Genomic DNA, 24,704 nt, shown 5'->3' on the forward strand with positions numbered 1-24,704 from the left:
TCTGGGAGGCATGGAGGGGGGATTGGCTGCCTCCTTCAGCCCCCTCCCTGACCGTTGTTGCTAATCTTTTTTAATCTTCTCCGGAAGGGCGGGAAGGGGGACCCGGGGAGGGTTGCAGCAGCTGCGAAAAAAACCCGCAAGGCTCCGGCCTCGGCTAGCATCCTCCCCCCGCCGCGGGCGCTGGCTGCGGCGCTGTCTCTTCCCCCTCCCCGCTTCCCCGACACGCTCCCCTCCTCACGTGACCAGCCCGGCAAGTTGGGCACCGGCAGGGAGCGAGCCGCGGGGCCGGCGCCGCGGCGACAATAAGGGCGGCAAAACAAGCAAGACAGAAGGACCCCGGCCTCTGCTGAGCCGGGCGCTCGGAGGGAACCGTCCGGAGGGCCCCAGTAGCGCGAGGAGCAGCCGCAGCCGCAGCGCTGCTCCCGCTAGGCGGGAGGGACGGAGGGAAGGACCCTCCCATCCCAACTCTTTCCTTCAGCCGCTGGCGGCTTGTTCCTGGGCGGGCCGCCCCCTTGCGGGGCTCCACTGCTCTCACACGCCCCACGGACCCGGAGGAGGATGGCAAACCGGCGGTTACAGTAAGGGCAGCCCTGCGTGAGGAGCAGCGAGAAGGGGACGAAGCCAGCCGGCGCGAGAAGCAGACATGGCCAACGAGTCGCTTCAGGTAAAAGCCGGAGCACTGGGGTGTGTGTGTTGCTGGTCGCGCGCGCACACGGGGCGCGCAGCCCGAAGGAGACCAGGCCGCCCCGTGTCGCGCGTTTTTGGACTGGCCACGAGCGCGGGGAGCTCTTTCCGCGCCTCTCGCCTGGCCTCGCTCCGGCCAGATGGTGCCGGCAGGCTCATCCGTCGTGCGGCCACTCCGTGTGCCGACAGCTGGACCCTGGGGCTAGTCTCTGTTACTAGCCTTGACTGCCTTTGGCCCGAAGGGGAGAGCCGGCCTTGTCGGCCAGAGCCACCGCTGAGTAGCCTAGAGCAAGTCTCCCGCCGGATCTGTAATGGGGAGGGGGACACTAAGTGCTACCAGTATGAAGAACAGCGGGTGCTTCTCTGTCTTCTTTGGGTCTGGGTGGGAAGTTGATCCAGATCCCCAGTAGTCTGTGTCTCCCCGAGTGCTGGTCTAGGCTTGTGCGCTCTGCCCCTTTCCAGTTTAAGAGTAAGGTTCGAATCCAGATATCTGAGGAAGGGAGCTTTCACTCTCGAAAGCTCATACCCTGGAAATTTTGTTGGTCTTTAAGGTGCAACTGGACTCGACTTTTGCTCTTCTACTGCAGACCCAACAGGGGCTACCCATCTGAAATTGTTTCCAGTTTATGTCACTTAAGGCACCAGGCAAGTAGACCATCTCTTAAGATGGCATGCTGCCTGTTTACTTTTTTTGACTTACCGGTCTCCTTTATAAAGCATATTCTTGTGAGCCTGTGCCAGGTAGCTCCTCAGAATGGGGAACTTCACCTTCTCTTTCTAATTTCCCTTTGAAAAAGTGACCCAAATGCAGCTGATGAATTGGAATAGATATGATATGAATTCTAACCACAGTGTGCGTGCATGTGAAGCCAAAGATAGTTCCTCTCTCTTTTTGCTTGGGTGGGTGTCTTATATTTCCTTTACTCTTTTGGCTCGAGGGTCCTAATGACTTGCTAGCTTGAGGGGTTTTATTCTTTGGGAAGCTGCAAGAGCTATACTAGCTAGTTTGAGGCCAAGTATTTTCATAAGGCTTTCATGATTATTAGTCTTTGTGCCAGTTTGTTTCTCTATTACCACCATCTACTTTAATTTATTGTTTGTATCGTATGTGTACTCAAGGGAGTCCTCTTGAGATGAGAGCTTTGCAGTCAAAGAAATGCTGAAGTGAGACTTTTAATAAGAGAAGCCTGTGGTGGAGCTCTGTGGGAGGGAGCACTGCCTAAAGAAGAATTTATTTTGTTAGGCAGGCATCCACTGGGCATAGCTGTCCTGTGTTCAACCTTTAAAATCAGGCCTGTCGTAGACTTTCAAGGGATGCTTTATGTTCTGCTACCTGTTGATTGTAATATTACAGAAGGAACTTTCTGGAACTAGGGATAGATAATTTACTCTGGGCATTGGATTGTTCTGAAATATAGGACATTTGGCAACTCATCCCTTTAAAGCAAATTGCACCATAAGGAATGTGTATGCTCAGTTGCTTGCTTGTTTAAATTATCATTGCCAGCTTAAAAATCGATGCTTTGAAACCATTCTTCCTTGCTTGAGTAGCTAACAACATTTCAATTATTAAAGATACATTGCTGATAATCAAATCCATTACTGTCAACCCTTTACCTTGCACTGTCAACAGAGTACATTGAGCTAACAGGGACAGAAAGATCAGATTAAGCTTTTACCCTGACATTGCATTTTGTATTTTGTTCAGCTTGGATGTCTGAAATAAAGAACAAACAATCGTGATCTTAGGCTGCATACTTCAGTAGGTCATAGAGTGGAGAGGGTTCTTGCAGATAGCAAGAATGAGGAAAGGAGCAAGAAAAAGACTTGCCCTGAGCTGGAAGTCCCTTAAAAATTAGCAGCCCTCTTATAAAGGAACTTGTGCTCTGTTCATGTTCAGGATAGGCATTATTTGCATGTGTGTGTGTCTTTCAGTGTTTGTTTAATGAAAAGCTGCCATGGGGCGCTGCAATTGGGAGGGGAGTGGGAGTGGGTGCTTAATCTTTTCCTGGTGTGGGGAGAAGGGAAGTAACCAGTCAGGAAAGGATGAAGCACCTTTTCTGCCCTGGCATGTACATCCTCATCTCCCAACTGCAACACCTTAGGGCTGCTTTTCAATTAATGTCAAGAGAATATTTCAAGTCGACCCTCAGAGTAAAAAAGTGGGTAAGAACTCAGATTTCCCTTTCACACACTGTCATCCAAATTCATAACTGTGTTTGTCACATGCTATTAAAGATTCTTTTAATACAGACTTAACCTCCTCAACATTAGATGGATTTTTTCACTGCCACATTATCTTTAGTCTCAACAGTATGGATTTGTAATAGTCATTTAGTGGGAAAGTTTGCTTGTTTTTTGTAACCTTCTGTAAACATGTTTATATTGTAAAGCATTATAAGTGGGAACTTTGCCTAATTTCTGGTTTGAACTGTCAACTCTTTTGCAGATTTCCTGTCTTTCATAGTGCATGCTTCAGTTACAAATCCCAGGTTTAGAGAGAGCGATTAATACGACAGAATAGTTAGAACAAAGGATGCAACCCAGTGCACATTTACCTGGGAGTAAGCCCCACTGAATAAAGTGAAGTTTATTTCCGCGAAGCATGCGTTGTAGATCTAATTTAAACTCAGTGGAACAAGCAAGCATAGGATCTAGCTTCAGGAATCAGAAAGTGAAACTGATAAACTAGTATTGATTATCCAAGCAGAAGTAAAAATCGAACAGCAGGAAGTAACTGGGAGCCCTTAAAGAGCTATTTAAGGATTTGGAGCTTTCAAGTGCTTCTGCTGTCTCCTCTTATTTTGCCCATTTGAGGAAGTTCTGCTGACTGAGGCCATCATGGGAGTGAAACGAAGAATATAGCTTGATACATGTGAGACTTCTAAGGCAACGGGTTTGGGCTACTTGTACTGTTTTGTTAGAGCAGGTATGCATCTGGGGGTGTAGTCTGGATTAATTTAATAGGGCAAGAGTTAGAGTAGTGTTACCTGTTCTTAATACCCCACTGAAAAAAGCGTGAGACAATTGCTGATACAGGCTTTCATTTTTCCTAGAAACTTTCCTTTAAAAAAAGAAATATGTTAACTATTTGTAGAACCCACATATTGGGGAGGGGGGAAGGCGGGAAGGCGGGAATGGGAAATGAGCACAAGTCAAGGGATTGCTAACCCGTTATTGCAATATGCCTTATTTATGACATTTTAGAAAACAGGACATTTTTCTTTTCCATCTCCTTCCTGCCCGCCTGCCTTCCTGTCTATTTTGTGTATCTGCCCATGCTACAGGTTTCTACCATGCCATTGTAAACTTCAAGGTGTGCACAATTTGCAGCAAATAAAAGATATCAAAAGCACCCAGAGGGGAGAACTATTCCAATCATTTTTTCCCCCAATCTGATGGGAGAAACCTGTATTCGTACCCTAAAATTCAAGCTGTCAGATGTTGTAATTGTATCTGAAACATTTAGTGATAGTTAATATTTATAACAGGGGTCTGCAGCCTGTGGCGCTTGACCCAAATGTGACTCAGCACAAAACAAAATAGTTTCTTTAAAAAAGAAATAATTAAGTTAAGGTGTATTGGAGTCGTAGATAGGCTGCTAGAATAACCAGTATGTGAAGGGAACGGCATAAAGCCACTGGGTGAGTTTAAATTTGGGATGGGGTTTGAACTCATGCTTTTATAGCCCACTATACCATCTTTCAAGGTGCTTATGAATTTTCATGTCATCGTTATGCCAGGGCCATATTCTTTGTGGCATTCTAGTTTTACTGTATGTACCACTGAAGCAAGCATCCATAGGCAGAAATTATATTTGGCAGAAGTTTTCTTTAGAAGGCAACTCTTCCATAAGGATTCTCCCAATTGCTTGGTGAACGATCCAGATTGCTTCCCAGTAAAGGAAGTCAGGTCAAGGCCACAAAATTATGCTACCAGGTAATTTCTTTGTGCAGAAAAATATGTTAATTATGCACAGAGTATGTAGGCATCTCTGTATTTGTGTATGTGTATAAAGTGATGTCAAGTGGCAGCTGACTTATGGCAACCCTGTAGGGCTTTCAAGGCAAGAGGGTGAGCGGAGGTAGTTTGCTATTGCCTGCCTCTGCATAGCAACCTTGGACTTCCTTGGTAGCCTTGACAAATCAGAAAACTAGAGAAGGTGTGAATTACTCTGGGTTGTAAAAGTAATTGGTACTGGATGCTGAGCCATTTGCCCCTCCAGCCAATTTATGATTATCAGCTGTGCTCTTGGCTCACTTAGGTATGGGTGTGTGAATGTTCTGTGTCGTACTCATGTATGTGTCATACTCATACACATAGTTCATCTCTTCTTTAGCGCTGATTTAATCAGGCTTGTTTTTCTAGACATTGTAATTAAAACTGGAAAAGCTTCTGCTTGGGTCCTAGATTTCTCATTCTAGTTGGAATAGGATGCTATGATCAGAATTCCTGATTATATAAGTATCCATTTGAAAAGGGCTGCTTTTCTCACTCTGAAAATCATAATGCATTTCAGCCACTCTCAGGGCCAAACTACAAGTGATGAATGACACAGGCTGGACACTTGTCAGCTTCCCTCAAGTTTTGATGGGAAATGTAGGCAGCTTGGCAGAATGTTGGACAAGTGACAGTTGAAAAGTCCATTGGACAGCAGTCGGAGAGCCAAGCTGCAAGACCAGGATGCCTACATTTCCCATCAAAACTTGAGGGAAGCTGACAAGTGTCCAACCTGTGTCATTTGTCACTTGTAGCTTGGCCCTCAGATGAAAAATAGATGACTACCATATACAGGGCTTTATTTGCTGTGGCACCTTTATGTTTGGAATTCCCTTCTCATACCTATTTACTTCTAAGTTTGACGCACTAGATGAAAATGTTGTGCTGATGGCTGAGTATGTGTTTTCACCTGTATGCACCATTTTGTTTATATTTTTGTTACAACTTCAGTATTTTTTGCCTTTTCTGCTTTTATAGTTAAGGTTGTATATAATTGTTTTTAGTATGCTAGTTGATTTTGCATTGTGCTTCTTGTTATTTTTATGGTTCTGCCAGTTTTTAATTTAATTTTATATTTTTCTAGGCTGCGTTCATAGATCTTGAATACGCAGGACAAATGTGTTCTTAAATTAAACTGGGTGACCACAGAGAGAGTCCTTTTTTAAAAACCACGCAGTGTTGCAGATAAGAAATATATCATTGAATCTAGGTTAAATTTTCCATCTGCAGTATTTTATGTATGTATGTAATTTATAATCTGTCTTTCTCACTGAGACTCAAGGCAGATCACACAGTATGAAATTAGTACAATCAGTATCAAGTACGTTTCAATACAGTATCAAGGACATTTCCATAAACAATGCCATAGGGTAAATAGAGACAAGTTTAAAAGACATAGTATTAGCAAGAATCCAATACAGAGTAGAAAAAATACTGAAGCAGAACATAATCAATTCTAGGACTAACATTAGACAACATGGAGCACGGGTGGTATGTAGGAGTACCTATTTAAAGCAGCAGATAATATGTAAAGCAATATAGTGATGAAGTCTATGGTACCTAACTCATTAGCGAAGCATCTGAGACCCCATCCCTACAATACAGCCCTTCCATTTGAGTAAAAAGCCTTTTTGAATACTTTGGTTTTGCATTGTTTACAAAAAGCCAGGAGAGCGGGGACTCTTCTGACTTCCTCAGGCAGGTCATTCCACAGGATAGGGGCCACCACAGAGAAAGCTCATGTACAGGTTGCTGCTGACTATACCTGTGTGCAGCCTGGCCCCTGCAGGAGACCCTGTTCACATGAGCGAAGCTGCTGTGGAGGAACATGGGAGGTGGTCCTGTAGGTATGCCGGACCAAAGTCGTGAAGAACTTCGTATGTAATAACTAATTCCTTGAACTGAGCATGGTAACTGATGGGTAGCCAGTGGAGCGACTGTAGGATGAGAGTGATGTTCATGCTCATGCTCGCTCCTGATAACAGTCGAGCTGCAGCATTTTGCACTAATTGGAGCCTCCTAGTTAATTTAGATGGGAGACCTATGTATAGGGCATTACAATAGTCATGGAACTTCCCTGTCTCCCATCCCGCTGCAGCCCACTGATCTCCACTAAAGTTGCTTCTGGGGGATAGTAGACCCCGAGAAACAAGTGTGTGTGGGGGGGGGGGGTCTACAGTGGGAAGAAGGAATCAATGGACATTGCTCATTTAATCTGGATCCAACCCATAGATTTGCTTGAAATGACTTGTGTATATTTGGGTTACAGGAGTGGGCAAGCTGGGCAACTAATATGCCCTTGGGGGGCATACTAATCATACGTTTCAGATGTTGTATCAATAAGCTTAAACTAAACTGTGAGTATATATTTTTCTCATTTTCTCTCTTTCCAAGCCAAATTGCATTAGTGATTTTCTTGAATCTTTCCTCCAGCCAGTGGAAAAAGGAGCTGTAAAGTTCTAACATGTGTTGCTATTTAGACATGCCCCTAAGCTTCATTTCTAATTGGACAACGGAATATCATCTATAAGTCATTGCATCTTGTCTGGTGCAAGAGCTGGACAGCCAGGTTGATATGCAATTAGCTTCAGAGGGATAGCACAGTTGCATGTACTTCTAGAGCTTGTTATGCTTTGCTAGTAGAGTAGCTAATTAACTCACTGACACAAGAGGAGCGTAGTTTTTCTTTTTGGGAAGTATTACGTCCCTCTGAGCAGTCTCTCCTGTGGTGTTCACTGTATTATTCACGGTATGAGTTAATTGTGCAATTGTATTTGGCCTGGCTTGTTGGAGCCAAACCTCCTCTTGATTTGGAGGGAAACTTAAATTATTGCTTTCCTTCCACTGCTGGTTGTGCAGTCGGAAGTGGCTGCTGCAAAGTGCTTATTAGTGTCACAGTTGCGTGGTGACTGCTGCCATGGATGGAGGCTGCTTTCTATGTGCAGTGCTCACTAGGGGAGCTTGAGCAGAGCCAGTGTGTAATTGCTGGCCTGTATGGAGGCTGAATTTATCTTTATTAATGCACACAGAGAAAAATGAGTTTTATTTGTGAATAATTCAGTCTGAATTAATGGAGAAGATCAAATAATCCTCTTTGGGTTTTCAGGGTTTTCCTTTTCTTTCTTAGATCTTTCCTCCAAACTGAGCCAAATAATGGCATAGAAAAAATGTATGGAAATGCTGGGGGAGGTAGCTCTTCCAAAGGAAAAAGAGGGGTGGGGGAAGAAAGAGAGAAACCAAAAAGCAGTCTATGAAGGGGGTTGGCCTGTTGGTACAAACAGGGATTCAGATAACAGCCTCTCCAGTTCCAATGCAAGCTCCCTAAAAGTCAATGGGTGAGACCTTAATGTTTCATTGTTCTCAGTTCTCTAGCTAAAGAAATTGAAGTTTTGTGAAGATGCTAGAAATTCTTTGTTAGAAGTTGATCACATCTACTCAAAAGCATTATTTTTTTCAAGGTCTCTTGAACAGAAGCCAGTATTATGAGACATAGCTTTAAATTGGTTTACAACTGTAATGAAGATATAACCTTAATCTCAATGTGTCTTGGTTCTGTATTCTTGCCGTGAACGTTCTTATCTCATTAGGGTTGTGTGATAAAGAGACTGTCACTAGTCAGGAAGTGGTACTAGCTGTTTTGTTCATTCTCTGCTGCTTTTATGTATGGGATGGAAGGAAGGAGATACAGGTAATCTGTCAGTGGAAAGGCAGCAGATAAGAGGATTTATAGCAGTGAAATTAATGGGGAAAGGGTTAAACACCCCTTCTTTCCCACTTGCAACATTTAGCGGATAGTTGTTTTTTTTAAGTTGGGGGAATGGTACATGTGTGTTATGTTAGTTTTGGCCTTCAGCAAGAGGCAGAGCTGAGTCTGACCCCTCTGGAATTCTTTTATATCTAAAGCAAGAGCAGAAAAGACTTTCCAAGGTTTGGAATGGAAGGCTTGTGGATAATGGATGTCTGCAGTGCTGCTCCTAAAATAAAGTGTAGGGAAACAAGGCTAAGAGAATTTGTCATAGGTTTTAGTGGCAGAACCAGAAAGCCTAAGTACCTGCTGACTGAAACTACAAGGGTGTGAATCACAACAGTTCCTGCTGTTTTCCTATGCAGTATTTTCTTTTTGAAAGTATGTGCAAATACTTTCAAGCTTGTTACTGAAGCCTAAACCTGAAATCCTGGTTAGTTCTGCCTAAAACTGATTTTGATTTTGATGTTCATTTGTGAATTACTTAAAGAATATTGGTCTAGAATATGGGGCCAATAAGAGTGTGTTATCTTTCTGGAATGGAGTCTGCACTAAAGGCCTGCATTTTTCTGCTCTGGATCCGCTTTCTGCTCTTCTACTGGTCAACTGAGTGTGGAACTACAAGTGACAAAAGGCACAGGTTGGACACTTGTCAGCTTCCCTCAAGTTTTGATGGGAAATGTAGGCAGCTTGGCGGAATGTTGGACAAGTGACAGTTGAAAAGTCCATTGGACAGCAGTCAGAGAGCCAAGCTGCAAGACTAGGATGCCTACATTTCCCATCAAAACTTGAGGGAAGCTGACAAGTGTCCAACCTGTGCCTTTTGTCACTTGTGGTTCTGCTCACAGTTAAACTGTTAGAACTTGGGGTGTCTGAATTAGAGATTGACAGGTGCACACGCACCAACCCTGGAAAGCAGAAGCCCCAAAGTGTGGGCCTGATATGTCAGCAAAGCCCATTGCTGATATATTATCTTATATGTCATAAAGGAACCTGTCAATAGTACCTCCCCCTTCAGTGGGGGATTGTCTATTTGTGCATGAGATCCTGGATGCTTGTGTGCTGCTTGGTGATATAATTTCCTTTTGGAAAGGGCTAAAAAAAATCTAGCTTCTTGGTGGTCTGAAGAACAGGAATGAATAATGAGTACTAGTAAAGCTGCCTTTGCAAGTGTCTAGTCTTGATCGTCTGGTTGTGAGCAACAGAGCTTTGGTGGCTTCCCCCAAAGGCAAGTTACTGAAATTGCCACCTTTCTGAAAGGAAGAAATCTTAGCCAAAGTTAATGTTTGTTAGTTATGCATAACCTAAATACATAAACATTATCTGACATCTAGCAGTGTGTGTGTGTGTGTGTGTGTAAAAATTAGCAGCCTGGTCAGGTGATATATCTGAAGCCCATTCAGATCAGCCAATCTGCAACTCTTTTAATCACTGTCTCTGATAAAAATCCTGAACCCTGCTTCCCATCAAAAATGTGTCCAATGATAAGTCAGATATCTGATGACAAGGGCGTTGACTCTTGGAAGTTTATACCCTGACAATCTTGTTGGTCTTTAAATTGCCACTGGACTTGAATCTTGCCTTTCTTAATTAGTTTTTGGTACCTGATTAGTCATTTTAGTCCTTATCTTGTGAAATTATCTGTTGATTCCCCTTCATCTGTACTGTGAAATGGATGGACCTGAATTTCAGGTCTTGTGTGTGTTATCAGGCTGGCATTGCTTAGGTACAGAGGGATCTCACAGTCAACACAACTACAGTCACTCTGTAAATAACAATATGACCTAAATGCAGAACCACCAGCATCCATGAGAAGAAAAAAGTTGTTAATCTTGCTGGTTGAGAAGAAAAGGGAATATATGGGCAATATGACTAAAAGGCTTTAAAAATCGAACTTAGTTTTCGTTTCTACTGGGGAGGTGAATTTCAGCACAATTCCCTCATTTTTTAAAAAATGAACAGTGACTTTTGTCACTGTTGGCAATTTATCTGCCTTGAGTGAGTTACTTCAATCATTATGAGCTAGGTTCTTATGCACAAAGATGTGCACACAGGTCCATGCACGTGTACGAGGTTTCTTTTCTGACTCTGGGTCGTTCATTCAATCGTGTCTTTCCCCATCCTGCTATATATTTCATGTCCTCTTAACCTCTTAACGCAAATACACAGGTGATGCTATTTCCTTGTAGGAAGACATATATATACAATCCTGAACCTGCACATGTACAAATGGAACATGGGCATCTCTTAGGATTTCATATTCACATTGAGTGCTATCCACATATACATTTCTATATTTTGTTTTCTTGTTGCTGTTTCATATAAAAAGTATTCCCTCTTATATTCTTTCATCTCAAAGCATCCACTGCTCAAAACTGTACCTCATACTGCCACCACCCCCTTTCCCAGAAACAGTTGGGGGATTTCATACAGGAGCATTAAAAAGGAGAAATAATAGGAAAATACTATTTGTGGTCTGGCAGCACCTTCCCTGTATTTTCTTTTTTTAAAAAAAGCTGTTGCATCAGCTCTTCTAACAGCTTTTTGAACTTTGAATCTAAAGAGTACTGGGGCGATCAGGGTTCTGCAGGACACTTTCTAAAGGGACAACTCAAACGGGAAAAATCAGTGTGTGTGACTCTGCTGCGGGGGTTGACTAGGAATCTGTGTGTCTTGGTCAGTTTAATAGGTAAGGTAACTCAGCCCTTTGCATCAAACTCAGTTGCTTCTACTAATTGGAACTGAAACTGAAAACCCCAGTGCTGTGTAACGCTAGACTGGAAGTGTTGGGGAGGGCAAGAAAACTTAATGATCTAGCTGTCCGAGAAGCGTGTGTTCATGTCTACATGTATGCTTAGTATATGTGCATATTCATATTGGGTCACACAGTTTTGTGTATATGTGTGTATTGTATGCTCAAGGCTTTGCAATCCTCCTCTAACTGAGGCTGCAAGAGAAACAACTGCTGTGTTTGGGAGTGTTTGTGTGGGGAGATTCTTTCTTGAATACAAAGTGCTTCCCGTTGCTAGGGCTGCCTCTGGTCTTTGAAATCCCTTTTGCTGGCCCCAACCACAAAACCAGGCTAAAAAGCTCCAGAGTAGCTGCTGTTGTATGGGCAGGTGGCTCTCTTTGAATGCCAGGCCCGTTTAATTTCTATGTTCTAGCATTGGCTGTTATTGGAAATGCCTTGATATTCCAAATTTGCTACCTTCTAGTGAATTGTGGGCTGGGAAATGTTTATTTTTACACTCTCTGTGCATTTAGAACTATGTGTTCATGAGCCATAATGTGAAATCATTACTGCCCCTCTTGTCCTGTTTTCATGAATAAAAGTCTGATCCAAGCGGAGCAATTATACTGATTGAATTTTACTGTGCATCAGGCAAAAGCAACATGAAGGAATTAGGGGAAATGGGCATCAGTCTTTACTAGTTCAAACAATATATTAAAGATTTTCATTTAGGATGGCAAACATGGCAACACATCAGTAATATAACCACCAAGTGTGAGAAGTTCAGCCCCTAAGACCTGTGTCTTCACACCCCAAAATTCTCAGTCCTTCCAAAGACAAGGGGTGCAGATTAAATCATCCATTTTAATATCAAGGCAGGGATTTCAATTAAGGCATTTATTTCTTCAGGAGCTTTTAAGAGAAAGCAGCACAGCGACCTGAGAATTTCAGAGGCACATTAACCAAGGATCTTTTGTGTAGCCTTCCAAAGCTCCTCACACCCTAGCCATGAGTAATAATTCAAGTTTGCAGGATAACAACTGAGAGTATCGTCCTTACAATGTAATCTTCTCTGGTAATTCAGTCAAGATCCCAGCAAGGTCCATCAGGCCTCCTCCTGGTCATTGTAAACAGTAACACCTGTCACACAAGTTAATTCAAAAACATGCCACCAGACACATTTCCTTTCCCCATTTCATCAGCTAGCTACTATTATCTGACACTCCTCATTAACAGAAAGTTGGAGTTGTTCTTTAGCAGCTTGGATCTTGACACTCGCACCAGTAGGGTCTTTGATCCTAAAGTTGCATCAATCATAATACAACTGAGATGTCACCAATGAGCAGCCCAATCATGAAACTGACTCAATGCCGCTTTGGGATCCTAGTTTTGTACCAATTCAGCCAGTAGTACTGCATAACTTATTTGTGCCTAGGTAAATTCAGTTGTGTAAGGTTATATAAAGCCATCCATCTCTCATTGTTGGTTCTGCTCCCAAACTTTATTTTATCATCGTGGATACTGAAATCAGTAGACCTTCTCATGAAGATAAGCAGAATATGATTCTTCTCTATGCCATTTTGTTTCCCTTCCTGGATTGATCCTTCATATCTTACTGTCCACTTGCCTGTTCTTTAGGTTATTCCAGCCTTGATCTCAACCAGCCAGCCTTACAGCTGACTGGTCTTCACCCATAGCATGGTCACCCAGCTAGGGTCTCCTTTATTTCCTTCCAAAAATCATTCTCTGTTTATCCCACTACACCTTTTGGGCAACCCATCATCAATTTTTTCTCTCCAGATTGGTTTCCCTAGACTAGCAATATGGGAGGAACATAGTTTGAGTTAAGTGTAACTTAAATTGGACATTAGCTTAAAATAATACTGCAGAACATTAGGTCTGTGCAAACGTGAATGGTTTTTGTTGAATTGCCTTACGTAAATTGCTCTGTATTGGTGTCATTGAATAGTTCAGCCTCACTGTCCTGACAACCACCATTTCTCTTCTGTTTCCATTCTGTACACTCCACTGGGTAATAAAATTATTTGCTGATTAAATATCTCCTTTCCCCTTTTCTGGAAGAATTCCTGCAGGAAACTGGGAACTGTGTATACAAAAAAACTCAATCTCTTTTACCCCAGAACTTCTACACATGTAGAGGATGGCCTTTGTGTGCCTGCCCTGACACAGGGACAGAGTTGGGTAATCTAAACAGGGATATCAGAATCTTCCATACTATTAATATGGACACAAATTTAACCACCATGGCATATTCCTGCCCCCCTTCTTCTTTGCAATCTTTCCTTTCCCCTGACTACAAACTGCACTTTAGAAGCGCTTGAAATGCCTCCAGTACAAAGTTTGAAAGAGAGTCCTGTCATCCTGTCCTGAATCCTTTGTATATGACAGAGAGCTTGAGAAAAGAAAAAGGTGGAAAGATCTAATTTGGTGGCAACTGCAAATGAATATTGCCTGCTGAGGATAGCTAGAAATTGATAGGCTTCTGAGGAAGAATTGTTGAGAGGTCTACTGTATAAAGCATCCCTTATCTAGAACTTGTTTTAAATGCAGACATTTACTTTGAGATGGTAATGGACATTTATAGACTTAACAGGATAGTGATTTGTATGTGGTGAGACAAGAGAGATCAGAGACTGTTTGCAATTAGATAAGTTTTCACACTGGCTGATGCTGGTTGATCTGAATATAAGAAGGTGTCTATAAATTTAAGGGTATCTACAGATGTACCTTCTTACCATTCAGGTTTTTTTCCCTAGTGTCCCACCTCTGTTTCTCCTATGCTACATCTGCCTTGTTCTGACTGCTTTGTATGTTTTTGGTCTCTTCTCTCTCAGGCATGCTTATCGAATTAAACAATTAGTTGTAATCTTTTATGTTTGCTTGAAACATTGTTTGTGGTAACAGCAGGAACAACTATCTTGCTCTTCCTGGTCTTGATTAAGCTTGGAAATCTACCCAAAAGGCGATGAGAGTAGACCCACAACATCTTTACTGCTAAAATATCTGTTTGCAGCCTAAAAATAATTTATCAAATTGAGATTAATTATCCGTTAGCAAATATCTCCACCTGTCTTAGCTGTTGTGTGATTATCTAAAATCTGCTTTGACTTGAGTGTATCAAGGCAGAACTTTGCCAGTGCTGTGATTTTACTGTTACCTTAACTTCCCTAAGAGAGTCTGTCTTGCAAGAGCAGCTCTGATTCTGCTGCTTCCCTGTTGCAGTGGGTCAGGGTTTCCATCCTTCATAGCATTTGTAGCATGTGAATTTGGTTTCCCACAGCCAAGTTTTATGTTCAAGGATTGTGGTTCTTAGGGACAGGGCAGGATCTGGGGTGGTTTTTATGGCGAATTTTGGACTGCAGGGTGGCTCATTGATGCCACATGCTCTAGGATAGCATAGTGCAGCAAAGTGCAGCAAAAGCAACAGAAGGTGGAAGGTTGCTGGTAATACCGATTTTGAAAAAAAATTAATCTAGTAGTAACTCTACATGACAATCAGATTTGTTGCTTATTTATTGGAGCTTTCTGTTGGAAGTGTGTTGGAAGAAGGTTGCACAAATGTTTAAATCCCGTTTATTAGTGTTCCTTAGTTACTATTTACGGATAGTAAGTAACCCTTAGCTTCCACCCACCTTTCTAGTGAATCTTAATTCTTGAGACACAGCCTCATGTTACCAATTACACTTGTGGCTTACTGACTGATAAATAATTGGCTGTGCAAGTTGTTTGTTTTGTCCTAAAGGTAGAGCTAGAATGTTAAATCTGTGTCTCTTTTTTTCATTGAAACCTCGTCCCTTTTCATTAAAGGTAAACTTGCTTATTATGTTATGGTTAAAACAGCCTTACATATCTGAGTCCTGGTTTGCCTCTCGTCTATTCCCATTATAGAAAAAATTAAAACGGGAAAGTGAACATCAACCAGGAAGTATTTGCTGTTGTCAAATGAAGCATAAAATGGGCGTAGAAGAGTGACTGTCACTCATCTTGTCGTATCTTACACCCCACCAGACACTCTATCAAAGAACCTGGGTCCCATTGTGATAGAAACATACATGCACACACATTTTTTTGAGAAGAACATTTATAATTATAATAATAACATTTGATTTATTTACCGCCCTTCAGGACATCTTAATGCCCACTCAGAGCGGTTTACAAAGTTTGCTGTTATTATCCCCACAACAAAACACCCTGTGAGGTGGGTGGGGCTAAGTGGATAGCTGGTTCTGGAGCAGGATAAACAGCTTATACCAATGCCTCTGGGACATGAAGCTGCTGGTGGCACTGATACAGGATATACTGTTTATACAGATACAGCACCTGTACAGACAGAAAGGGTTGTTGTGGTCAACTCTGGAGCCTCTTGTGTCTGTTTTAATTGTTTTTTAAGTTGAAATATCCAACAAAGACATGACTGACAGCAACTCAGGAACAGCTACTTTCTGTTCAAGAGATCTGGGTTCAGCATTCACAGAAAGCCATAAAATGGAGCTCCCTTACAGTACTTTTCGGGGGGGCCATTTGGGCTCAAAGAACTCCATTATAGTGCAAATTATGTAGACATACATAATTTGTACAGATTGCAGAATTAAGCAAATTTGCTTATTTCATTTGAACCTCACCTTTCTCCCACATCGTTCTCTTCTCCTTCACTGCTAGTTAAGCCTTCCACATGAGCAAGGATGGCATCTACCACCTTTCCAAACAAGTTCTGCTTCAGTAATCATGGCATGATATGATAATTGTTAGATAGATTACCTGTATGTATAGGGAACCACTGGGGTAGACAAGACTGATCTCTCTACCCTTATATGACCATGACGTGTACGGTGAGGAAAGCTAGGATGATATTCCCTGTAAGGAACTGTCCTTCCCTGAGCATGCTTTGTGTATGTTATCAGAGAATTCAATAGAAGTATTGAACGCACTAGAATTTGCATGCCACATCAGTGCATTATAGCCATGCTTTGCCACAAGCAAAGGAGCATCCCATCTACAGTCCCACTATTTTTGGTAACGTGTTGCAGAATTAAGCTTTTCTTCACAGAGGATTTGCGTTACCACAGTGCAGAATGTTTATGCATTTTTCCTGGCTCTGTTCCATCTGCTCCATTCCAAAGCATTTTATGAAAGTTCATGTGTTCACAGCAGATCAGCAGTTGACCCGGCCTTTTGTGGTTTCTATTGGGAGAAGGATCTACATCTGCAGCTTTAACAAGCTGCAAGAGTGTTCTGAGTCATGCCTGCCCTTTTTGTTGTTCCTAGAAAATGCAGCAGAGTGGGGCCTGCTTCTGTACTTTTATCTCTGTACATCAAACCCACAGATAGATAAGAGAGGAGGCAGTGAAAAAGATCAAAGCCATGGGCTTGGCAGATTCAGCAGTATCCTGCCCTTTCTGAGGTACTAGACATCAAGTTCCATGTGCCCCCCCCATCTTTGAAATGGAAACCCCAACACTCTTTTGACCCTGTAGGTTAGGTGTTGTTTATCCCCATTATGAGACTGAAGGAGACCGGCCTCATGTTCAACAGATCTTAATGCGACTACCTGCTGGATATGATTTCTGCTTGTGCTGTCGAGCCACAGATTGGGGATGTTGGTTTATATTTTGCAGTCATATTGAGAAGAGGTTTAATACCTGGATTGTGTTTACATAGAAATTAATTGTTGCCTTTGTAAATCCTTCAAAATTTTCCGTCAGGTTGTATTCTGTCAAATAACGGTGCAAGCAAACATCAAATCAATTTTGTCTAGCCATTTATCTCAATCCATCCAGTTCCTAAGAGGTACAACAGAAGAACCTACAAGCCCAAACAGGTATGGAATAGGAACCTAGAGCACCTTCTCTCTTTTCATCTCATGGAGACTATTCCAGGCAGGGAAGTGTAGTTTGGAGAGAATGGCGAGGATCTTTAGTTGGAGATTGGTAGCTGTTCTCACAAAACTACAGTTCACAGGGGTTTCCCTGAGAGTTAAATGCCCAGGGTGTCTCCAAGCTGAGAGATGGCATAGCGCACTACCCCTATTACCTAGCCAGCTGATTGTACCTATTTGCTTTTAATTAACTTTATTTTATTTAAAACATTTGAATACTGTACTTCCACCCAAAACAGCGTCCCCAAGGTGGTGAACATTAAAACACTAACAAACAACTTTAAACAACATTTTAAAATAATTTAAATTTAAGACAATGTTTAAAATGGTATTAAAACTGTTCAGTAAGTACAGGTACAGAAACACACAACACAAGGTTGTTCCTAGTACATAAAGAACATTGCAGCCCACCACAGCTGTAGTCCTAGCTTCATTCAGTGCATACTGCTACAGCTGAGGAGAATGGAGGGGCAGGCTCAAGTAGCACTATGTGGGTATATGCTGACTCCATAGAAACTTTTCTGCGAAATAGACACAGTCCTCAATCTGACAGTTTAGTCTGTGGCTCCTTGCCTTGGTTGCCTGCTGTGAGATGCAGCAGCTGTGTGACTAGCATTCCTCCCCTACGCAGTGCAAATCTCTCTCTGAAGGACACAACTGGCAACAAATCCCCCAAGTTCCCAGCAACTGACTCACTTTATCCCATCTGGCTTCTGTCCATGGTGTTGTGAGGTGAGGGTTGGGGTGGGGAGAGAAATTAGTCTCTGGCCTTCAGAGATGAGGTTGCTGAGGCAGATAACACCTCATGCATTTTCTGTTCATGATGGCTGCATGTTTTACCCCAGCCCCTCTGGCACTTCTTTGTGAGTCAAGACATGGCTCCTCTCTGGTTTTGAATGTATAGCTACTTAAAGCTAGAACATTTTGCTGCTGAACTACAGTGACCCATGAATGGAGAGCTGGCTGGCATGGACTCAGGTGGCTTGGCTTCCGTCATCCTTTCTTTAGACCTCTGGGTCCTGGGAGATTAGGGGATCCTGCACTAAAAACTACGGGTTGGTCCCTCACCATGAGAGATCATTTTGGCCTTGTCTGTAATTCTGTTTTTTGAGCTTGACTTCCTAGTGACCTCTGTGCACAATTGCTGGATGGCCTGGGTTGCACACAGATTGTAGGCAGAGAGAATCTGCTACTGTAGCTGGATCAGACAGAGAGATGCTGTGTTGGCCCTGATAATGGCTAACATGGGAATTGGCCTGCATTTGCAGAGCTTGACACCAGCAGCCTGCCATTCACAACAAATGAGCTAAGCTTGTAAGGATCTCAGAAATCTCTTTCCTCCGCTCTGTGTGCAGCTCTTATGGCTTGTTACATAGTTGTAAAGGGGTAAGGAGAGTTCAGATACGGAGAGACAAATAGGTTGTCCTTGCCCTAACCACAGATTTAAAAGCAGCAGGTACACATAACCACCTGACCTTGCTTTTGTCCATCTCTTTAAAAAACAGGCTTGGTGCTTTGACAGAGTCCATAAAGTTAGGCCATGTTCAAAGATGGCTGAAATAGCACTCATGATAGAGGTGCTTTCCATTCAGTTATAATGTGCCAGACCTCTTGATCAGATAGACAACTAATAGAACACTGGATTCTTCCATCCTTAAGATAGGATAGAAAGAGCTCTGACAAATACTGCCATAACACAGAAACAGATCCCAAGACAAAAAGCTTACTGGCAGTTTCACATGTTGGAGAGCCTTGGACTTGATTGTAGCTACAAATCCACCTACTTTGCCTGGAAATCAACAGTATTTTTCCTCTTTGGGGAACTCATGCATGGACAGCTGGTTCTGGAACAGGATAAGCAATTTATTCCAAAGCCTCTGGCAAGCAGCTGGATTTTTCAAGTTATGCTCTCACTGAAAAAGAGCCTGTGAATGGAGCTGTTAATATATTGCAGGAAGTGGGGGTGAGGGACAGGGGTTCCAAGCCATGAAATGGAAACGTTCCAGACTTTAGGGGGTGGGATTCCATTTGAAATATTTTCATTTTCAGAATGAAGGTTGACATGCTTTTATTTTCAGTGCATGCACATTGCTGCACATCTTAACGATCAAAGATTCAAAAGCTAGTAATGATAGTGATGAAAGCGTTTTGACTGCATTTCACTAGATTACTAACTGGCAATTTTAAGACTTAATGGTCAGAAAAGTATTGGCAAAGCTACTAATATATTCGATAGACCAGAGTGTAGTCGTTTGCAGATCACCTTCTGCATGTTTTAAAGTTTTATAAATATCAATATATCTTAATTCAACATGGCCCTATGTGTGGATACAAATATGGAGACTGGGGTTGTAGACAAACAAGACAGACCTTTCTCCACACTTGAGAAAAGGTCCAAGTTTGCAGAAAAATCTGAAGTCTGAAAAAAGGAGTGTTTAAATCCTTCAAAAATGGTAGAAGCAGCACCTGTAGTTTGAAGAAATGAATGCCCTCAGTGACCATTGCTAGGCAACCACAACAGTATTGTCAACCTTCAAGGCTTGATTTCTGTCAGTAAAAGGCAGGGGAGGGGAAGAGCCCTTTCCAGTGCTGTTTTGGCCTTTGAGAATGGACTCTTCAGGGCCAGTCCTGGCAGCAATCACTGGGCGACTTGATACCACACAACTTGCATGACTCATCCAAGCCCAGTTGTTTGCTACTGTTCAGCAGGGAGGCCATGGCAAGGTTTCTGCCATGAAACCTTGCTGGATGACCTTGGCCCAGTCACATTCTCAGCCTAATCTGCCTCACAGAGTTGTTGTGAGGATAAAACAGAGAGGAGAGGGAAATGATGTAAGCAGCTTTGAGTCCCTACTGCAGAGAAATGCAGGGTACAAATGCAGTAAATAAATAATAAATATGGCTGAAATTCCCCACTGGCTAAACCTAGCATCTGGCTGCTTTGAATGACACTGGGCAAAGTTGCAGCAGTGTTGCTTGTTTCAGTTTGGTTTGGGTAAAATTGATGTGATTTTCTGATATAATGTTGTTCCCCTTGCTTCAGTTTGGTTCTGTTGGGCTTTCTCTGGGATGAGCTCAGCTTGCATTTGGGAGTGTGCCTTGGTCATGGCTAGCCCAAGGTCATCCAGCTGGATTAGAGTCCCGCGCTCTTAACCACTACACCAACCTGTCACCAGTGGATTTTCATGTATAAGTAGCATTCTTATACACGCCATATTTGCTTGACCAGGATACCTACTAAATAAGAGGAGGATAAACTTAGAAGAAACCTCTTGATATCAGGAACAACGAAGTAAAACGTGTTCCATAGTTTTGATCTCCCTTGAACTACAAGGGCATAGCCTGCCTGTCATGGGAACTATTTTATATCACTTGTCCAAAATTGCAGAGAGTAATACTTGGCAACTGGCAAGGGTAAATGCATTCCTGTGACTAGAGATCTCCAACTGAAAGAGATCAGTAGCTGGGGAAGCTACGTATCTAGAGTTTTCTGATCACAGAAAGGTCAGTACCCTCTCTAGATCTGCCTGCCCTTTGCTTTAGAACTTGCTTCAGCTCTCAGAACAGAACAAGGGAAGAAGCACAAATTGCTTTTAGCCACATGGATTGATCTGCCTTGAAGAATCAAGGGGGTTACACCTTGAGGCTTAAAATTTAACTTTATTCAAAGGTTAATGGAGGCGAGACACGCCCTAGCTTTCACTTTTACCATATCTGACTCCATAGCATACCTGTCTCCAAGCACAAGTTTGCATTTGAGACACAACAAAACAGTTGAAGGGCTGCTCTCAGGAATTTCAATTGCGTTTGCTTCTTCTTTTTTTTTAAAAAATTTTTTTTATTGGATTAGAAACATATAATAACAATTATAATCACATTCTTTAATTTCTTCTAATTCTAACCCCCTCCCTTCCCCCCCCTATTTGTTGACTTCCAACAGTTTTCCAACCCCCTATCCACTTTCCCTCTACTCCCTTCATACTTATTTTATTTATTTATTATAATATACTTTCAGATTCTTCTAAGCACTATTTCCACTTCCTTTCACATATAAATTGTCATATAAATTGTCATATAAATAGAAACCTCTTAATCTATCTTCTTCATTAAAACTAATAACAATATTCATTTTGATAACCTGTGTTTTATCTTACTCCTTCTATTCTCTTCATTATGGGACAAACAATTTGCCCCCCTTTATACATCAATTCCAATACTACTATACACATACTTATTATACACACTTATTGTCATTTACTTAGGCTTCTATTCTATATATTGTTCTTTATCTATACATATACCATAAGTCTAACAATTAGACCTATCTTTAAATTTACGTATGTATGTATACATTCACTCTATGTTATGCGATTATCTTTCCAAAAAATATAGAGTAGTTAATTTCTATCCCAATAATTCTCATAGTATCAACACTACTTAATATAATACTTAAAAATCATATAAAGTTGCTTAGAGTTTTTCCATTAACTCTCTACCCCCACGGTATAGTCACTTCTCTCCTCCTGTGTACCTCAATAGTTTTCAAACTGCCACAGTTCTCCTCCCACCTCCCATTTTTTCACCAGATATTGTTTCAGCTTTCCCCAGTCCGTGTTAAACTGCCCTGGATCAAGGTCTCTCAATTTTCTTGTCATTTTGTCCATCTCCGCCATGTACAGCAATTTGTAAATCCAGTCCTCAATAGTTGGCACTTCTTGTACTTTCCACTTCTGCGCATACAAAAGTCTGGCTGCTGCCGTCATATAAAATATCAATGTCCTATGTTGTGCTGGAATGTCTTCCATTCCCAAGTTCAGTAGCAGGAGTTCTGGGTTCTTATTAACTTGAAATTGTAAAATCTCACTCATTACTCTTATTATTTCCCCCCAGTACTGCCTAGCTACCTCGCAAGTCCACCACATGTGATACATTAATCCCTCATGTTTTTTACATTTCCAGCATTTATTAGACATATTCGAGTTCCCTAGCGCAATCTTCTTGGGCGTCAGATACCAACGGTAGATCATTTTGTAAATATTCTCTTTAATATTGGTACATGTCGTGATTTTCAGTGTATGTTTCCACAAGTATTCCCACGCCTCCATTGTTATTTCTTTGTTAAAGTTTATAGCCCACTTCACCATTTGCACTTTTACTATCTCATCTTCAGTATACCATTTTAACAACACTTTGTAAACCTTGGAAATTTCCTTTTGGTCTTCTTGTAAAATTACTTTCTCTAATTCTGAGTCCTCCATCCTTATCCCTCCCTTCGCACAGTCTGAGTAATAAAGATCTCTGACTTGTCTATATTGAAACCAGTCGTAGTTTGGAGACAGCTCTTGTTGCGTTCTTATTCTTATTTTAGAAGATTCTATTTGAGTTATCTCCTTGTACGTTAAACACTGTTGTTCATTGTCGACCGTTCTTGGATCTATTACTTCATATGGAACCACCCAGGAGGGAATTCCTTCTTGTAGGTATTCTTTATACTTCTTCCAAATTGTGAAGAGGCTTCTCCGAATGTAGTGATGCAGAAACATAGAATCTGCTTTTACTTTGTCATACCATAGGAATGCATGCCATCCAAATAATTTTTTGTATCCCTCTAAGGCCAGCAGTTTGCGATTTTTCAACATGATCCAATCCTTCAACCATACCAGACAGATTGCATCATAATAAAGTCTCAAGTTGGGCAGTTGCATTCCCCCTCTTTCTTTTGCATCCTGTAACACTTTCATTTTCACTCGAGGCTTCCTGCCTGCCCACACAAACTCTGATATTTTCCTCTGCCATTTATCAAATTGCTTGGAGTCCCTAATGATTGGTATCGTCTGTAACAGAAACATAACTCTTGGTAACACGTTCATCTTAATTACTGCAATTCTTCCCAGCCATGACAAGTTCAGTCTATTCCATTTAATCAAATCATGCTCTATTTGAGTCCATAATTTCTCATAATTATTCTTGAATAGATCTATATTTTTTGCAGTCAATTCAATTCCCAAGTACTTCACCTTACTTGTTACCTCGCAATCTGTTATTTCCGTTAATAACTGTTGTTTTTGTTTGGTCATATTCTTACATAAAATCTTTGATTTCTTTTTGTTTACATAGAAACCTGCCAAGTCTCCAAACTCTTTAATTTTTTCTATTACCTTAGGCATGTTTTCAATTGGATCTTCCACAATTAACAATTAACATCTGCAAACGCTCTGACCTTATAGGAAAAGTCTTTTATCTTTATACCACGGATTGCATTGTCTTCTCGAATCTGCATCATCAAAATTTCAAGAACCAAAATAAACAACAATGGGGATAGCGGGCAACCTTGTCTTGTACCCTTTCCAATAATCAGTTTTTTAGTCAGCTCGTCATTCACTACAATTGCTGCACTCTGGTCTCTATAAATTTCTCTCACTGCTCTTATGAACCTTTCCCCCATTTGTAGCTGTTCCATGGTGGCAAACATAAAGTCCCAGTTCAAATTGTCAAATGCTTTTTCAGCGTCTACAAAGAAGAAACCAACCTCCTTATCACATCGCCTGTCATAATATTCTATAGCGTTTATAACTGTCCTTAGGTTGTCTCTAATTTGTCTATTTGGTAAAAAGCCTGCTTGTTCTTCTCCAATAGCTTCGGCTAGCCATCCCTTTATTCTCTCCGCCAAGATCTTTGCAAAAATCTTATAGTCATTATTGAGTAAAGAGATAGGTCTGTAGTTTTTGACATTGGTCAAGTCCTGTCCTTCTTTGGGGATCAATGATATATTTGCTTCACTCCAGGTATCTGGGATCCTTTGGTCCCTCAAAACACCATTGATCACCTCTTTTAAAAACGGTACCAATTCATTGGCCATTGCCTTGTAAAACTTAGCTGTAAGTCCATCAGGCCCTGGCGCTTTTCCTAAGTTTGTTGACTGTATTGCCTTCCTTATCTCTTCTTCTGTTACTTCGCTGTTTAGTTTAACTCTCCACTTCTCAGAAATTACTGGAAGCTTCATTTTCTCCAAATATGCGGCTATCGCATCTTTATTCACTTCTTTCTTATCATACAATTTAGCGTAGAATTTATAAAAGGCTCTGCTAATAGCGACCTGTTCCAAGTGTACTTTATTGTCATCACATATTTTATTTATTATCTTTTTCTCCTTTCTTTTCTTCAATTGCCATGCCAAAAATTTCCCAGGTTTATTCGCCCCTTCAAACGACTTTTGATTCAGTCTTTTAAGATTCCATTCCAGTTCTTTATTGTTCATAGCCGTCAACTGCTCCTGAAGGATTTTAATATCCTGATATATTTTCTTTTTCCCTGGTCTTTTCTTCAGCTGTATTTCTTTGGCTTTTATTTTTTCCATAATCTCCTGTCTCTTCTCCTCTTTTTTCCTTCGAAGTCTTCCATTTAAGTCCATTAATACACCTCTGATTACTGCTTTATACGTGTCCCATACCTTATTGGTTGGTACTTCTTGATTCATGTTGTACTGTATGAAGAATTTAGTCTCCCTTCTCAACATTTCCATATTTTCTCCCTCTTGCAACAAATCCTCATTTATTCTCCATCCTTTTCTCTTAATTCTTTTTCCAAGCTTCCACATAATTGGGTTATGATCTGAGCCTACCATGGGCATTATTTCTGCTTCCTTAGTC

At 41.5% G+C, this 24,704-nt stretch overlaps 1 protein-coding gene across 1 annotated transcript in view; it reads left to right on the forward strand.

Moving 5' to 3' along the window:
- The first annotated feature begins 278 nt into the window (after positions 1-278).
- The window catches only part of LOC129327451 (serine/threonine-protein kinase N1-like), a 79,170-nt gene continuing 54,744 nt past the window's right edge, over positions 279-24,704 (forward strand). Inside the window, exon 1 of the mRNA XM_054976103.1 lies at positions 279-664. Coding sequence (XP_054832078.1) covers positions 644-664 — 21 coding nt within the window. The 5' untranslated portion in view covers positions 279-643. The remainder of the gene's footprint in view (positions 665-24,704) is intronic.

The sequence above is a fragment of the Eublepharis macularius genome, chromosome 4 (genome assembly GCF_028583425.1).
Source record: "Eublepharis macularius isolate TG4126 chromosome 4, MPM_Emac_v1.0, whole genome shotgun sequence".
Classification (NCBI taxonomy): Eukaryota; Metazoa; Chordata; class Lepidosauria; order Squamata; family Eublepharidae; genus Eublepharis; species Eublepharis macularius.